The sequence below is a fragment of the Terrapene carolina genome, unplaced genomic scaffold (assembly GCF_002925995.2).
Source record: "Terrapene carolina triunguis isolate 2854851 unplaced genomic scaffold, T_m_triunguis-2.0 Scaffold89, whole genome shotgun sequence".
Lineage (NCBI taxonomy): Eukaryota > Metazoa > Chordata > Testudines > Emydidae > Terrapene > Terrapene triunguis.
In genome coordinates, this window is record NW_020664440.1 from 12,880,692 (window position 1) to 12,899,368 (window position 18,677).

Consider the following 18,677-nt stretch of genomic DNA (forward strand, 5'->3'; position numbering starts at 1 on the left):
TTAAAAATATTTCATTAGTGAGTTGGTGAAGATTATAAAATCACATCTCTAAAAAATCCTTGTATAGATTTTTAGATGCTCAATCATCTTTAGCCTTAAATGCTTGGATCTTCAGACATATGGTTTTTTAAATAAATTTTTCAATAGACCACCCTTATCTAAAATACACATTTTAATTACTATAGTAAAAAAAACTTACTTCCAAAGTCTTCCTGTCCTTTCTGTCCATCCATTTCTCCCTTCACCCCCTCTCCCCCCTCCCACCCCCATTGAAGGAAGCAACAGCCCTTTGCTTCCAGATAGCTGGACAGAGTTTCCCTTTCTTTACTTCTGACTATCTGATGAACTAGTTTTAAGCAAAATCAGTACCTTAGTAAGATATAAAATCCTTTGTTATGCCTAAAATCTTTGGAAACATATTTTTTAAAGTTGGTGAAATTTCATAAACATGTGTATTATTATGGAGATCACACACAGTAAATTAATGTTCCCTTTTTCTAAAAGCAATGAACATTGTTATGAACACACTAAACCTCTGTGACTGATTAATTTAAAATAATGTCTGTTTCAGTGAGTTAAATATGTAGTAATCTGGAATGATGACTTTATGAAGGTTTAAGAGTACATTTAAAATATAAAATCAGCTTAGAAATACTGATTAAGAAAATGTAAAACAGAGAAGAGCTGCATCATGGATTCCATAATATTTACTGTTGTATTCAGCAAGACAGCTGACTCACCCTTACTACAAAGTTTTTGCAAATAAATGTCTGACAAACTTCAGGGCATATCAAAAAACCTGTGACTGACATTTTTTATTCCCAAGTTTAGTGCTTTTAATTAGGTACCTTCTGCATGTCCATTCTGCGTGAGGGAGAGGGTACAGGGGTCTCTGCAGGGAACTGTGACTCTGCGCCACCATGAGGCGGGCCGGACATCTTGTTGTTCTTTCTGCCTTGTCCCTCCACTCCCACCCCCACCGGGCTGCAAGCTCAGGCTGCCGTCGGGCATAGGGGCCCCAGTTTAATAATATTGCATTAAACTTGCAGGGGGTGATGAGCCCCAGCCATGGAGGAGCCGGCGCGGCGCAGCGCAGGGGGGCAGGAGCCCTGCAAAGGCTGTGGCGCTGCTAGCAGGGAGCAGCCGCGCCCCCCCACCCTTCCTGCCCAGACTGCGGCCTGGCGCCCCACCGGGGGGCCCCTGCAGACTGCAGCAGATGCATGCGGGCAGAGGCCCCTGTACGCCCCCCAGTTCCCCCCCGCCGCGCTCAGGCTCTGCGGCTCCCGGGCATGTGAGCCGCCGCCGGGGCGCGGGGCCCTGAGACTGCTCCGGGGGGGGGGGGGCGGCGGCGGCTCACACTCCCGGGAGCCGCAGAGCCCGAGCGCAGTGAGGGGGGAGCTGGAGGGGTGCACGGTGGCCTCTGCCCACATACATCTGCTGCAGGAGCCCTCAGAAGTCAGCTCCTCCCTGCCGAGCTGCTGCAGCGGCCCAAGCCCGGCAAAGCTAGTGAGTGGACTTGGGGCGGGGGCCGCCGGGGTTGGGTGGGGAGGGGAGGGGCTCGCGGGGGGGCTGTGCATCCTCCAGGGCAGTTCAGGGGGCAGAGAGGGGGGAACCTGGTCTGGGGAGCAGCCCCTGGGCACGGCTGGCCCCTGGGGTCTATAAAGGCTCGTTGGGATTTGCCCCTCAATGAACCGATGTTGGGGGGGGGGGGGAGTGCGCAAGGTGGAAGTTTCGCCTAGGGCGCAAAATATCCTTGCACCGGCCCTGGGTAGACAGTTGTGTCTGCAGGTATGATGTGGCTCAGAATGTTTTATACAGGAATTTCTATATGAATTTGAGGAGCTGCCTTGCAGATATTTGGCAATTAGATGCTCTGGCCTCATTATTAGCTGCTCCTACTGTAGAACCACTGTTGTTTCCTGTTTTGAATGGTGCCATTTATGAGGGGGTTTCTTAAAGGGAGCAAACTGAGAATGGAAAGCCTGCGAGAAGGAGAAATAAAACCAGGCAATACCTGACACTACTGATTATTCTGTGTATGATCTGCCCTCCTTATAGACAGTGCCTGAAGAATTACAGAACGGAGGTGGCTTTGGCTACGTGGTGGCATTCCGACCCTTGGGCACAGTGAGCTGGATGCAGACTGTAGTAGCTTCTTCTGATGCCTCCAGATACGTGTTTCGAAATGAGAGCTTGCCGCCATTCACGCCCTATGAAGTTAAAGTGGGCGTGTACAACAATAAAGGGGAAGGTTCTTTTAGCCCTGTGACAGTTGTATATTCTGCAGAAGAAGGTACAGTAGGCTGCGCACTGCACTTCCTTCCTTTGCATTGTCTTGAAATCCGATGCATGAGGCATGCTGCTAACTGTTTTTGAAAGGGTTTAGTATCCCACGTGGACACATCCGTTGATATCTAATCCTTGCTCTGATTTATTATAAATGGTGAGTCACAACTAATTCTTTTGATCGTCATTAAAATAACATGAATCACAGTGAAATCTTTTGATATTAATGGGAACGTAATATGTAATCTTGAAAGAATTCAACTGAGATTTAACAGGAATTAATGTCCACTGATTAGAAAATGTTTCTCTTGTCCTAATACCAATACATAGTGTGCTGGTTTAAGTGCCCCCAATGACATCTGATTAATTATTACACATTGGCATAATGAAATCCTGCCTAGCCCTGACGGGTCACCATTTTGAATTTGAAACATTCTTTTTGGCTACCCAGCCCCACTCTCTTCTAGTGAGAGGAGTAAACCCTGAAGTTTGTAGCAAAGTTAAGCATAGAACCTACACTGAGACCTTTTTTTCCCCCCCAAACTATACATATAGAACCCACCAGAGCTCCAACCAGCGTCTTTGCCAAAAGCCTTTCTGCTTCGGACATTGAAGTTTATTGGGCCTCTCCACGTGAGAATCAGAGTAAAGGAAGGATACAGGGTTATGAGGTATGAGAATAAAATGTGATATCAGGCTGGAGCAGACTTAATACTGATCATAGCAATATATAATTGAAGGTCACCTAAACACTGCTTCTTACACATGCATCTGCTGGCTGATGATGACGTAAAGCAGTGCTTGCTCACTGTTTTTCCCCGTTGTACACTGGAATGTCTCTTTTTAAGGTACAAAGGAAAATATATATGTAATCCATGGTGAAAATGGGTAGCAGTCTGTTGGGGGAGGGGGGAGGAATCTGCCTTCTCTAGGGCCTTGTGGAGACCATAGTAACCCGCAGTAAGTGCTGTTCAGTGGAAAATTGAGATCTATAAATTTTTTCATTTTCTCCAGCTCAGAGTCCACTGAAGGTCAGAAGCATTGACCTCTGGGTTTATGAACATTTCCAGTTGTGGTCTTCTCTAAGATGGAGAGAATGGAAAGATTTACAGAGTGGAGCTGGAACACTGTCTTAATACGATTCTCACTTCCAGGATGGTGAATGGCCCTTTTCCATTTGACAGTAGTTAAGGGCATGTTATCCATAGAGATAAATTTTACATTATTAATCTCAGGATTTCACTTACTGCAGTACCATATCTATGGAGAATTAAGACACGGATAGGCTCAATTACACTGAGTTAAGTAGGTAAATGTACATATTCTGTTTTTTCAGGTTAGATGTTGGAGACACGAAGATAAGGAAGAAAATGCTAGAAAAATCAGGACTATTGGTAATCGAACATCTACAAAAATCACTAATCTGAAAGGCAATGCATTATATCATTTAGCCGTCAAGGCATACAACACCGCAGGGACAGGACCCTCCAGTGCTACAGTCAATGTCACTACCAAAAAGCCACGTGAGTATTCATTGTGATAGATCATGGTCTAACACTGGGATCCCAACAAGCACTTTCCTTGTTGGCATTTTCCAGGTCTCTCTCTAATTTGAAGATGCTGTGAGGTTTTTTTTTTTCTGTAGCTATGTTCTTCCTGCAAGAGCTTTGTGGGGTTGTTGTGGTGGGTTGGGTTTTTTTAAACGCTTCTGAAATCATTACTGTGCAGAAAAGTTAAACATTCATATCATCATTCAAGGTAGCTATCTCTTCTGCTCATACTCACCGCAAGTAAGCAACAGAGTCCCTTTTCATTTATACCACTGTGTTGTGTAAGGGTATGTCTTCACTACCGGCCGGATCGGCAGGCAGCGATTGATCCAGCGGGGATCGATTTATCGCGTCTAGTCTAGACACAATAAATCGATCCCTGAGGGCTCTCCCGTCGACTCTTGTACTCCAGCTCAGCGAGAGGTGCAGGCAGTGTCGACGGGGGAGCGGCAGCAGTCGACTCACTGTAGTGAAGACACCGCAGTAAGTCGATCTAAGTACGTCGACTTCAGCTAAGTTATTCACGTAGCTGAAGTTGCGTAACTTAGATCGATTCCCCCTCCCAGTGTAGACCAGGCCTAAGACCTGCTCTGACCTAGAACACAGACCTCGGTGCAACAGCTCATTAACTTACCAGAGCAGTAGGATTCTGTGGATGTTCAGCTACTATGGTGATGGAAGCCATATAAGTATTTAGATGGATTAAGCTAGAAAACATTGCTACTTAACCATATAATACTTTGTATATTTTAATATAGCACCGAGTCAACCTCCTGGAAACATCATATGGAATTCATCTGACTCCAAGATTATACTGAACTGGGATCAAGTTAAAGCACTGGATAATGAATCAGAAGTGAAAGGATACAAAGTGGGTAACTTCTTAGCATGGGCACATAGGACTGGTTATTTATCTGTATTAACTGTCTCTTGACAGTAGGCCTGTGATGATTCAACTCCCCTGGGATTTTCACATTGAGTTTTGGTTAAAGTGAACCTGTCCATGAATCCATGAAGCTGAGTTTAGAGTTTGGAATAAAACTCAAGAGGAGGGTGAACATACGGCCTGGTTTGGCCGGAACAGTCCCTTTTTTAAGCCCTGTCCTGATCATCAGTTGGCAAGAGCAAAGGAGCCAAAAAAGTGGGTGCGACCCCTAGCGGGGCATGGAGGAACATCCCTGGATGACTTGGGTGAGCGGTTCCGGCCAGGCCAGCCCCACACGGGCGGGGAGGGGGGAAATGGCTCAGGTGAGTGGCAGGGGCCAAGGAGGATGAGCAGCACGGGCTGAGGGGAGCGAGCAGTGCAGGCTGGCCACGTGAGCCAGGAGGGGGGTGAGGGGCTCGGGGGGGATCAACAGCACAGGCTGAGGGGTGAGCAGCACGGGTTGGCGGCTCGGGGCCCGACCCTATGCAGAGGGGGTGGGGGGTTGGGCCAGCGGCTGATGCCAGCCCCACACAGAGATGGAGGGCAGGGCTCGGGCCAGCCCCATGGGGAGAGGGAGGGCACTTTGGGCTAGCCCCAGGCAGTGTCCATTTTTCCTTTTTGGGAACTATGATCACCCTACCCAAGAGACTTTTGTGTTGTTTGCATAGCTCTCCTGACCCAAGCAGGAACAATGCTGTACACAGTTACATAGCCCATTGTAACTATGTAGGGACATTCAGAAATAGATACAAAATCAACACGTAGTGGGCTTGTTCTATAATTAGTAAAGGGCATTCACCTCCAGAGATTCCTATCTGTGCCAGAAGGAAAGAGATTTAAACTCTAGCCAAGGCTCTATGGGAGCTCCTCTGGCAGAAGTGGTGAATTTTCTGGGCTGTACTGGCCAGAGCCGACACGCTCAGCCAATCAGGGGTTGGGGGCAGCTTGCACCACTGTACCCCTGCCCTTGACAGACTTGCTCCCTGGGGCTCACCAGTGGCTGAAATATGCCCACTAATTGCAGCAGACAAGTTAAAGTCCTTGCTTGATGGTTCAGCTTTGTTCATAAAGCAGAAGGAAGGAGGGTGTGAAGTCCCAGTTAGTAGCAATCTTGGTAGGGTATAAATTATAAAGAGAAAAATCTTGGGTAGAATTCAGTCCTAGAACTATGCCATGCTACACAAGACCTTACTTTGGCCTGAGGAAAGCAGTGATGGCAATTTTGCCAGCAAGTTACATTGAGTTTCAAGCTCTGCAAACCTTTTGCAATGGAACCTGAAACCACGGAAAATTTTACGAAGTTTCAGGTTTTGTTAGGAACATGAAACTCAAGCCAGATTCATTTACATTCATGAACCTAGGCCAAGTTTCGTGCATGTCTGTGCTGATATTTGACCAAATCTAGACCACGTTTTTGTATGGTCAAAACTTGTTTCCATCCAAACGCAGGCAAATCTCAGCAATTTTGGCCAAGCTTCAGGTTATGTTTTTGAGTTCAAAATTCAACCAAAAGTCAGCCTGAAATGGTGGAAGAGAGGCCCTCGTGACCTTTCCAAAGCCGTCTCATCCAGTAGTGTGTCTTTTTTGTAGCTCCTCTTTTTCTTTTGTGTTACAGTTGTACAGCCACATCATTGCATTTATATGCAGAGAGCAAAACCACTTATTTTTTTTCTGGAAATATGCTATTTTGTGGCAGGGTTTATATTCTAAATAAGTTGAATTTCCAGATCTTAGGAAAAGAAAGAAGGTAAATCAAAGAAGCAATTTATTCTGTGAAGCTGCTTGTGACACTACATCAAATACGCCAGTCCAGTTTTCTAAAGCACTATAATAAGATGTTATGACATCTCTAAATAAGCCACAGGATTTATTTTAGTTTGATCCTTAGTAAGGACTAAGGTGATACTGAATTGGATGGCTCTGGTGCCCAGAACTGAGAAAGGAGGCTTAGGGATCTTGCTAATTTAAGGAAAATCATATTCAGCTCCTTGCATTTAACAAGTATAAATTAAGGTGATCTCATGCTACTTTAGAGGAGGGGGAGGGAAGTATTTGCAGAGGAACTCAGTGATTCTGAATAAAGTTTATATGTGCCTGGTTAGCTCTTTGAATGGAAGGGTGATTTATGCCCGGCTCATCTGATCACAAGCCACAGCAGAATCGCTTTTGTTTTTTATTTTCCAGTAGAAGTGCTCTTCCCTGCTACTCCCAACAACCTAGTGACTAAAGAGCCCAGCAGCAGCACCTGTTCAGAACGATTGCTGATGGCTGACCCATAAATTAGATTGCCCTTTTGAAGCACACCCGCCTGGCTAAAGCTGGCTGTGCTGGAGAGCTTCTGAAATTGCTCCAGCTGATGGGAAAATGAAGTTTAATCAAGCTGAGAGGCAGAGGTGCTCTGCCAGTGACAAGGGCCTCTGCTGAGTGTCATGTGGCTTTATGACAGGGCTACCCATCAGAATTCCAACAAGAGCCGCGTTCTGCAAGCTCCCTCCATAGTTAGCCCTCAGTGCCCAGTGGCTTCACATCAGCACAAAGTGAAGAATTCACAAACGTGGCTTCCTAAAGCACCCATCAGGTTCAGATCAACACATCTGTGAAATCTGCCGTGCTTCTGATAATAGAGACAATTCTGTGCTCTAGGAAGGAAAAGATCAATAGTAAATCTTCAGGTTGTTATGGAGATGATCAGTTCTCTTTTCTCTCCCCCACCCATTCTCCACTCCAATGTTTTGCAGGTTTTATACAGATGGAACAGACAGAGTAGCACATCTGTAATCGAAACTAATAAAACATCTGTCGAGCTTTCTTTGCCTTTTGATGAAGATTACATCATAGAAATAAAGCCATTTAGTGATGGAGGCGATGGTAGCAGCAGCGAACAAATCCGAATTCCAAAGATATCAAGTAAGAATGTTGTCATTGCGCTTGTGTTTCCAGCCCATGGCGCATGGATTCTTAATGGATCAAGGGCCAACATTTTCAGATGGCATCCCATTTTTTTGCACACTAAAATTGAGCTGTTGGGGGCACCGTGGCCCACTTTGCATATGCAGAATATCAGCTGCAGCCCTAAAGAAAGGTTTTGTGCAAGCGTTCAGTCATAATGAAGGCAGGCTTCAAATTTGCCCAATTCCGCATGTACGCAGATAGGTATGCTGAGAAACAATAAACCGGAGACGAGACTGAGCTACAGCACTCATATTCAAACCTGAACTTTCCCAGAATTTGTGGGCATTCAAACCCAAGGTTTTGGTTTGACCCCTACTCAAGAATAAAGATATGCAACAGCATAGTAAAAAGGGTTATATTTTACTGAGCGTTTCTAGACTGACACTCTCAGGTTTTTTTTCATTTGTTATTACAGGTCTTGATAGTCTCTTCAATACACCTCTACACCGATATAACGCTGTCCTCGGGAGCCAAAAAATCTTACCGCGTTATATTGAACTTGCTTTGATCCGCCTGAGTCTGCAGCCTTGCCCCCCCCGGAGCACTGCTTTACCGCATTATATCCAAATTCGTGTTATATCGGGTCGTGTTATATCGGGGTAGAGGTGTATATATATATATATTGAATCTGTTGTTTCACTGCAATTTGTGATCAGAAAGTGTCCAGTATGAAGTGCAACAACTTATTAATTTATACTGTCGCGTTATATCAGTACTTCACTCTATGCTGTGTGCATATATACTTATTTAGGGAAATGGGGCTTTATCTCCATGTAGAAGTTGATATTTTCATTTTCAGTAGAGACAGGAGTAGTTATTACAATGCACTGGTCTTATAAAATGTCTGTGTTCCACCTTCCCAAGTGATTTCCATGAGTGATGCTACAGCTGGCAAACTGATTTACTCAGGTGGGTGGGGGAGTTTATGGCCATGGGCCAAATCCTGCCATCATAACTCAGTCAAAACTCCCACTGAAATAGGGTGGCAGGATTTGACATATACCATGGGAAAGTCAGGGGGAAAGCCCCGGTCCACCTGAGATGGCTGAAATTCTCCAAGCAGGATCAGAGCTGATAGGGCAAGACAGAGCTGAAAGTTTAGGGAAGTGATGCTAGGCTGACTGTTTTTGCAGGTTCTTCAAGCCTGACCCTGGCATAAATTTGTCAGAGGGGAGGGTGTTTATGGATGTTCTGAAGGGAATTTTTAAGACTGTGTCACTTTTGCTTGCAGTGTTTGACTAGGTTTGGATTTAAATCCAGATTGGTGGTTTTACTGGGAATCTTTCATATTTCTCAGAGTTCTGGATGCTACATTCACACTAATCCATTGTAAGGGCCTGGTTTTGCCCTTACTTACAGAGTAACTCCACTGCAGTCAGTAGAGTTACAGCAGTGTCAAAGGTAATAGGCTATGATTCTGATCTTATCTATGTAGATATGTACCTTGCTTATCAGGGCCGGCTCCAGGGTTTTGGCCACCCCAAGCAGCCAAACAAACAAACAAACAAAAAAGCCGCGATCGCGATCTGCGGCGGCAATTCAGCGGAAGGTCCTTCGCTCCGAGCAGGAGTGAGGGACCATCCCGAATTGCCGCCGAACAGCTGGACGTGCTGCCCCTCTCCAAAGTGCCCACCCCAAGCACCTGCTTGGTAAGCTGGTGCCTGGAGCCGGCCCTGTTGCTTATACAAACAAGTCAGGAATCTAAGCGTCAGTCACAGAAAATCATAAGATCAAAAGCCAGTAACACATACGCTATTTTTCTGTGATCTAAAATGGAGTCACAAAATCTATCAGACCAGATTCCAAGCTGGTATAAATCAGCTAGCTACATGAGGATCTGGTTCATCATGCCATGTTGGTATGGTGTTTGGTAACTTGAACTTTGTTCTATTCTAAAGAGAGATATTCCCTAAAGCCATAGAATTTTGAATGTACCCTTGAATACAAATGACTGGGGAAATTCAAGTACAAACCATAATGCAGAATGGCTAATGAAAGTAGTAGGTCCCACTAAATAAACAGAATCTAGAAGGGGAGAAGAGGTTGATTAGGTCCAAGAAAGAGAAATTCCATCCCCTCTTCCCCCTGTGTTCCTCAGACTGGGACTGTGAGATTTACAAATTTTGGGCATTCAATATGCTTGGCTAAAGTGGATTGATTTCTTTGGGAGTTTGACCAACCCTGTGCCTGTACTTATGATATCCCATCAGAAGGCTGTTGTAGTAAGATTCCAATTTGCAAATGTACAGTTTGGCTAAACTTTGCAGGAACATCTGAACTCTTGGGTCTGTAGCCAAACTTACTTTGAACTCTGGACCTGCGGAGGTGACCACCTCCTCGTTTGTTTGTTACCCATTTGTGGTGTTACCCATTTTGCTGTCGAATGCATTTTGGACTCATCATGACAGGATTTAATGGCTGTGGGCTGAATCCTGCTCTCCTTACTTTCTTTTCTCTCTCCTTTTCTCAGATGCATATGCGAGAGGATCTGGTACTTCTACTTCAAATGCGTGTACGTTGTCAGCCATCAGCACAATAATGATATCTCTCACAGCTAGATCAAGTTTATGACAAAAATTACATAAAGGACTTCCTGTTTATAATATAAGCAACATTTAGCTAGTTGTTTTGAAGACACCCAGTACTAAGTAATATTGTTGTTCAAGTACATCTTACTACTGGAAAAAAAATGTTTTATGCTTCTTTAGGAATGGCATTATACAGTACTTCCTCAAAGCAAATATAGCTTTGTTTGAAGTTTCCTTGGAAACTCTGCAATGCACTGAAAACATCTGTAATATGATGTTACCAAAGCAGTTTACATATGTCCTTATATGCATATTTTTTATTATATATTTAGTGTTTTATAGAATTTTTTAAAGTTAACATATGATGTAGATATTAATTTTTCCTCTGCTATAAAATGCTACAGATAACACTATCATAAAAAATATTGTTTGGAATTTTTTCCTTTAAAACTGAGAGTTCAAAGTTGTTCTCAGTAAATTGGTTACAAATTGATTGTACAGTTTTGCAAGGGTACACATTGGGAGAACTGTTTAGGACTTGGTTCGTAACTCAAGGCAGCTGTATTTAAATGACAGTTATGATGGTTCCTAAGTAAAATCAAGTGCTTAAGATATTTTTTCATTTTGGATCAGATGAGTGTACAAGATAAACCTGAGATAATCTTCAAGAACAGCTACAGTCTTCAAAAATAAGTATACAGATTTTTGTTCCTAGCCAATACTTTAACATCATATATTAAGCTTTCATTTTATTGTATTTAAGTAGCTTTGTCTTGATCATAATTAACATTAAATTGAACATTAAAGTTGATATTACATAGTAATCTCTTCCTATAGTAACATAGACCAAAAGTTACTGCAGCAAAAGAAGGACCAGATTCTGAGCTTTTACCTTGGTGTAAATCCAAAGTAATGCCAGTTTAAATCAATTATTTTACTCTGGATTTACATCAAGGAAATTATAATCATAATATGCATGTCTTTAAGATTTAAAACTAATTCTGGGTTCCACTGTCTGAATATGTATTTCTTTTCAGTGTACATTTTAAATGTAATTCATAAATCTTCATAATTTAATCACAAAGTTATGTTTTCTTATATAATCTCTTTTGAGTGTCGGTCATAAACTGAATCTGACAGCTGTATCATGTTTCTAGTGAATAACTCTCTAAAGTACATTTTTCATATTAATTTGCAAAGTATCTTTGTGTGTATGGTCCCTCAATAGTTCTGTGCTAGGAAGTCTTTGTTTCTTTACAAACTCTTCATACAAATATGAAGTTTTAATATAATCATATTGGAAAATGACAATATCAACAGAAAAATAACTCTTCTTGAGAAAAGGACTGTTTGTTACTATGGGATCATTTTGTAAGTCCACTCAGATGGATCAATGCTGGTAAAAAGGCAATGGAATTTTCTATAAAAATTTTCAAGTTTAAATGCGCTGCAGTGCTTTATTTTTTTCCTGATAGCTTAAATTTGCCTGTAACTTGTCTTTTTTGCTTACAAAATACTACAAGTTAACTTTTAAACCTTCTCAATATATTTATTCAGTAACTCATAATTGGGATTCCACTTGTGTAAAAGTCAGGGGTGTTAACCAGAGAAATATTGTCAATATTTCAAGCTGTGTTCCTTTCTTAGTTTGATATGGTTACTTCTATGTAAACACAAAAACAAAAAAAACCACAAAAACAAGAAAATGAAACAAAAAAAAAAAGCCTATGTAGTTTTCTCCCCGGTGTAAATGATATTTATCGGTGATCTAGCAGATGTAATCTTTTTTTAAAGGTATTGGTAATAAATATTCTGTCATTTGTAAAGATACTGGTCTTTCAGGAGCATTTTTCCTAAATACCTGTTTATAATTTGAGACAAACTTCAGCACCGGTTATCTCGGATTGCCACTGACTTAAAAGTGGGAAGCAGTCCAACACAGAACTAAGGGGAGGCAGAGAAGTCTCTAGGCTTATTCTGCTTCCTACACTATAAAAAAAAGAGTATCTGATGAATTTTGGATGATTCCAAACTCTTGTGTAGCTCTGTGACCTTTCAGAGCTTATGTAAACTAATATCATAGAGTCTTTACTGATGGAGAATCTCAGTTAGCATCTCACTTTGATATGGAAAAAAGAAACAGATGAAATGTTTATCTTCACAAACCCATTTAACACTTCTGACAGTTAAGGAGGAAGGACACAAGCTACAAAAGTTCAGCAGGTAGGAAGGAACTGCAGTACAGGTGCCCAATTTGCTGATAATATTTGCAGATAGCGCAAATACAGTCCAGAGGATGAGAGGACCTTTCTTCTGGTGCCTGTGGGAATATTAATTCTGTACATAAGGATAAACTTTATCAAGATTCCTGCTGACTCTTGGTGTTACTGCTGAAATTTTCTTCTAAATGTTCATCCAATTCTAAGTTATACACAATTCCAATGAACCTTCACCTGAAAGGCTGTTGCTTTGTGTTTTACAATGTACATCCGGGTAGTTAATAGGCGGACTGCGGGCCAAATCCGCTTTCGAACAGACCCCAAAATCTTTTTATTTACTTTTTTTTTTTTCCTGGAGTCTGGACCTTTACCAAGAAATTTGGATCTTGACAAAAAATAATGGACTATCCTTGAATTGCGCAGGGTGTCAAGGATGTATATATCAGGGGTAGGCAACCTATGGCACGCGTGCCAAAGGTGGCACGCAAGCTGATTTTCAGTGGCACTCACACTGCCCGGGTCCTGGCCACTGGTCCGGGCGGCTCTGCATTTTAATTTAATTTTAAATGAAGCTTCTTAAACATTTTAAAGACCTTATTTACCTTACATACAACAATAGTTTAATTATATATGATAGACTTAAAGAGACCTTCTAAAAATGTTAAAATGTATTACTGGCATGCAAAACCTTAAATCAGAGTGAATAAATGAGGACTCGGCACACCACTTCTGAAAGGTTGCCAACCCCAGGTATATATCCTCATTTATACTGCAAGGGTTCTCTTTGATTCAATACTAGAGAGGCTAACAGTTTCTTTGAGATCAGTATTATCCTCAGTTTGTCAGTGCTGCTGGATTTAGGGTAATGGTAAATTGAAATGGCATTAAAGTCATGAGTTGGCATTTATATGGCCCATACTGCGGTTTCAGAAACTCAGTGTTCTGCTTGGGAACGTGATCTCTGGATCTAGATATGTGTTCTCACTGGATGCTGTGTGTTAAATTTAACAGTAAACAGACACTCCTCAAAAGGGTGTAGAGGAGAGTTAATTGCAGCCCTTATGTGGATTTAAAGAGGAGTCTCTATTGAACGGACCAAGCAAGAGGTCCAGGCAGAGCAACAGGCTATGCAAGCAAAGGTGCAAGATTTCCAGGCAGATCTTCCCAGTCTGATGCTAGCTGGCTTACCACTCGGTCCAACATAGCTCTTCTTACAGACTCTAACTTTCCAGTGCTCAGTGAACAAGCAAGCAAGGAGAAATGGATCTGCACAAGCTTCCCCGCATCACATATTTCCAGCAGAATGGTGTGGGGTCTGAATATCCTGCTGTATTACATTTCTAACATTGAATTTCAGGTGCACCAGTGTGTGAAGACGATATGATTATAGCACTCCAATGACGCTGTACATTTTCAAAAGGAGCCAGGCTCCACTTTATGATCAAGGGAGCTTAAAAATCAAATGGCCTAGTAGCATAACTCAATTTTAAATTTGCAATATTCAGTCAAGTTCAGAATTTAGTGGTAGGCATTCCCCGTGCTGCCTCTCCAGCTGATGTTATCTCAGATATTTTTGTGTTGATGTATATGATGAATGTATTGGGTTTGTGTATCCTAATTGAAGACAAAATTTGTGTGAAGTATTCACTTGGGTGTCTAGCACAAATGTACTGAACCTATTTGTAATTCAGAGCTAAAAACCCTGGTATAAACAGGCTCAATATTTGCTTCAGCACAGTTGCAGCCACCACGCCAGTGGTAAATTTGGCCCATCATCTCTGCCATATTACACGGTAAAGAGGCAGTAATCACTAAATGATAATAGTGCAATTAACCATGAATGTTATGAGTGTATTAGAAATTTTTCAGTGACTCAAATTACTGTCCTGTGGCTTAAATTGCTAAATGACAGTAAGGAATGACTTACTAGAGAGTTGTTTTTTTGTTCTTTTTAAATAAATGGCTAGTCCCTTTAAGCCACAGCAAAGCTTCCCAATATACATCTGCATAAGATAGGCAGTACTGTGATGTCAACAACAGCAAATACAATGGGCTAGATCCTCAGCTGGTAAAGTTAATGATTCTTTGTTGATTTATATCAGGTTAGGATCTCATCCCATTAAAAGAATAAACCCAGTATAAATCTGTGCTGTTGGCAGTAAGAGGTGCTGTAAGGAGGGGAAAATAGTGATTGCCTTGAAAAATACTTATTTCCTATCATCTGATACACACAAACATTTTGACTTCAAAGGGAAATTTACATCTTGAATATCTTTGACGATGTAATAATATTTAGCTCTTCCCTACTGCTGTTCATCTGCAACTCTCAAAGCATTTTACAAAGGGATGTGAGGTCATGATGCCCTTTTTACAGAGGGGGAAACTGAGGCACAGAGCAGCAAAATAACATGCCCACAGTCACACAGCTAGGAATAAAACCTAGGCATCTTGATTCTCAGTCCAGTGCCTTATTCACTGACCACACTGTCTCTTTCAATTATATTTACAAACTTGCCTGATTAGACTTTATTTCTAGAATCTTATTGGAAATTTTGTGGTTTAGACAAGACAACTCCTCTCTGGAGATGGGGTACCTGGATTTCAGAAGAGCACGTACCAGCATAGATACATGGAGATGCAGTATTGCTCACCTATGGGCAGAATGAACAAATCTAGGTGCCAGATCCTAACAGTTTGTTGCTGGATATATATCTTTCATGTTATATTTTATTTAAATGCATTGTTCCAAGAGCAAGGCAATGGCTGTGGTCTCCACACAGCATTTATATTCTATGGGATAGATTATGCTACCCTTACTCACACTGCATAATACCTTACACCACAACTAGTGTTGTGAGTAAGGTTTTTGCGATCTGGCCCTTCTTGAGCAAGTGAGACATTTCTACAAGTACTAAGAATCTGGAGCATTGTTTCTGGCTTTATGAAAATCTGTACACATTCTTGCATGTTTTCATCAAATCTTTGCAAATGTTTGTGTAATTTCCTCATGCACCATCCATCTGGCTCTTGTCAATAACACTAAAACTTGAAAGATTGTCTTTCGTTTTTATTTGAGACATTAATCAGAAACACAAATATTTGTCCAAGTACACCAGCCTAATATACCAGTCTTTTATGTTTGATCACATCACTAGCTTGGCTGGTAAATTCTGAGCATTCCAGGCAGTTTCTAATCACTCAACCTATAGTAATACAACGCAAAAATTATTTAAATATACTGCATAATCCCTGTGGTAGCCTTCTGTTAAAAAGGGCTTAATAAATGAGAGAGAACTAGATTTAGCATTCTTATATATTAGCATATTTGATGGCATAAAACAAATAAAATACATCAATAGCAAATGTATTCTCCTGTGTTCTCATTTTAAGCTTCTGTTGATCTAACACACTGTTTTTAGGCTGTTATATCTTGGTTCCTCCGATCCATTAAAATCACCTGAAGGGAGATTTTTAGGCACAAAAATTCAAAGGAGTCATACCAATTTACACCAGTTTGGGAACTGGCTAATTAAAGTAAAAAAAAAAAACGAGGCGTCCTTGTGGCACCTTAGAAACTAACAAATTTATTTGGACATAAGCTTTTGTGGGCTAAAACCCACTTCATCAGATGCATGGAGTGGAAAATACAGTAGAGAGGTCTAAATACACAGCATATGAAAAGACGGGAGTTGCCTTACCAGACACCTATTTAACAACAGCACCGGACAGTGGTGGTACTAACTTCCTGATAGTATTAGGAGAAACTCTGCACAAGTTGCCACACCTCATGAGCATCAGCAAAACAAGTTCCCTTTCAAGACAAAGTTGCAGGTTTATTTTACAGTGTGCTCTGTGGATTACACAAGGCAAGCATACAGATTGCAAGGGAGGCAACAAGATTAAACTAAAAGAACAAACACTGGCTTAAACTCTGCTTCATTGGGGTTGGACTGGTGCAACTGAGAGCTGAAATGTGTAGCGTATAATGTAGGCAATACCAGAAAACTGTATTGATTAAGGCTGGAATTCTCAAGGATCCTAAGGGAGCTGAAATTAATGGGGAGTTGGGAGCCTAACTCCCTTTGGCTCATTCAGAAATCCCAGGCAAGAGCAATAATATTTCTCTGAGGGTTTTCTTTCACCTTGTCACAGGGTGGCTGGCTGCCGTAAGTGAAATAGGTCCAGCTTCCCTGTGCCAGACGAGGTGCTCCCAGGCTGGATAGTTAAGAGGGCAGTGCAACATCTGGGGCTATAAAGGATCAGGGAGAATCTAAGAGGAAGAAAGACGGTGAGTCGAGGTTGCCAGAGTCAGTCAGGAAAAGGCAGGTGAGAACTGCCCAGGTCAGTCAGGAAGGGCAGGTGAGAGCTGCCAAGTGTTTCCTGAGGCAAGGTTGAAGGCGAGGAGAGCCACAGGTTGGATTTGCCAGCTGACCTCCCCAAGCCAGAGAGCCATAGCTGAAGGGGGCCTTTTTAATTGTTACACTCACCCGTCCGGCATTTCGGCAGCGGGTAATAAACCTTACCCCCAAAGACAGAAGCACCCGCCGCCGAATTGCTGCCGAAGACCCGGACAGGTGAGTGTAAAAAAAAAAAAAAAAAAAAAAAGCCCGAAACAAAATATCAGGACAAATGGCGTCCCAACCGTACTTTGGTTGGGACGCGGGACAAACTCCTCAAAATCGGGACAGTCCCAATTTTATTGGGACGTCTGGTCACCCTACGCTGAAGGCAGGAGGGGCATCGGAGGAAGGTGCTGGCTGGTTGTAAGCAGGAGAGCCAAAGCTGAGGGATGAAAGCAGGGGAACAGCAGTGGTGCTCACCCACTGATGTCTCCACTCTGCAGAGCTGGACCCAGGGGAACAGTGAGAAGGCTGGGGGAGCAAGCAGGGCTCCCCTGGTGAGGATGCTCTCCCACTCAGTTTTTGGTTTGGGCAAATGGCCAGTCCTCAGGTTAAAGGCATTCCTAGCACAACAGTACATTGCTGAAGATATCGGGCACTCAAGCACAGATGTTGTGAAGAAAATGCTCGAGAAGAAGCCATGAGAGGGCACAGGACATGCTCCAGAGAGGTGCTGGATGCCTGCCACTCCCACTGACTTCGGCACGTAGGCCAAGAATTTGTTTCGTCTGCACAAGCAGACCTTCCTCCGATGCCCCTTCCTGCACCTTCCTCCGATGCCCCTCCTGCCTTCAGCGTAGGGTGACCAGACGTCCCAATAAAATTGGGACTGTCCCGATTTTGAGGAGTTTGTCCCGCGTCCCAACCAAAGTACGGTTGGGACGCCATTTGTCCTGATATTTTGTTTCGGGCTTTTTTTTTTTTTTTTTTACACTCATCATTTTCAAAGTAATGATGACGATTTATTAGTTAAGTGCTGATAATGTGCTCAGCACTGTCTGTAGACGGCACGTAGTGCAGATGGGCTTTACGCTGATAGGCTAACCATTTCACAATGTTTGAAAGGGCAGCTACCAAGAATCTGTTGGCTTCCTCTTTACATGTGAATGTGTGACTTTTCCTGGTTTTCTGTTGAACTTTATAGATGTTGCCCTGAATGCTTTTCAGTATGAATTCATCCGTGTTTGAATTTGGCACAGTGATACCACTGCAGTGCACAAAGCTATTATCCTGATGCATAAAATCCAAGGTTGCATTGATTGCACAAGCAAAGAATTATCTGAATGCACACAATCACTTATAAGTGTGACTAGTTGTGCATGCAAAAAGCTAATTTGCGTGTGCAGTTATCAATTGCATGTGCAAATTAAGCAGCCTATTTTGGATGCTGCAGAAGGTAACCTCTTAAAAATCAGGCTCTCATGACCTCACAGTTTACAAACTCTTGTCATTTAAGAAGACCAGATGAGCCTGAGCTGCCATTATCCTGCACCTGTTTAGTCAATTACAGCAGTGCAAAAAGAATGCAAATACAAAGTTTTACACCCGTTTTGCACTATGGTAACTAACTGCACAAGGTAATGGAGAATCAGGCCCTGATGTTTGACCTCTGGTTAAATACTATGAAACAGAGTTCTGCACATCAAATTTCACACACACCATTAAAGCAGTTCTAATTACCAAAAGAAAAAAAAGGAAGAAAATCCACATTTTAAATTGAATCGAGTACAGTTTGCCTAATTAGGTAAGTTGTTAGTATTTGCTTATACTTCCATTGATATAAATTACACTTTACAGATATTAAGACACAGGTCTTG

At 42.3% G+C, this 18,677-nt stretch overlaps 1 protein-coding gene across 1 annotated transcript in view; it reads left to right on the top strand.

The window, feature by feature from the left end:
* CNTN4 (contactin 4) overlaps positions 1-12,010 on the top strand; it is a 353,580-nt gene extending 341,570 nt beyond the window's left edge. Inside the window, exons 19-24 of the mRNA XM_026650447.1 lie at positions 2,059-2,293; positions 2,842-2,957; positions 3,623-3,809; positions 4,595-4,707; positions 7,500-7,668; positions 10,184-12,010. Of these exons, the coding sequence (XP_026506232.1) occupies positions 2,059-2,293; positions 2,842-2,957; positions 3,623-3,809; positions 4,595-4,707; positions 7,500-7,668; positions 10,184-10,284 (921 nt within the window). The 3' untranslated portion in view covers positions 10,285-12,010. The remainder of the gene's footprint in view (positions 1-2,058; positions 2,294-2,841; positions 2,958-3,622; positions 3,810-4,594; positions 4,708-7,499; positions 7,669-10,183) is intronic.
* The last annotated feature ends 6,667 nt before the right edge of the window (positions 12,011-18,677 follow it).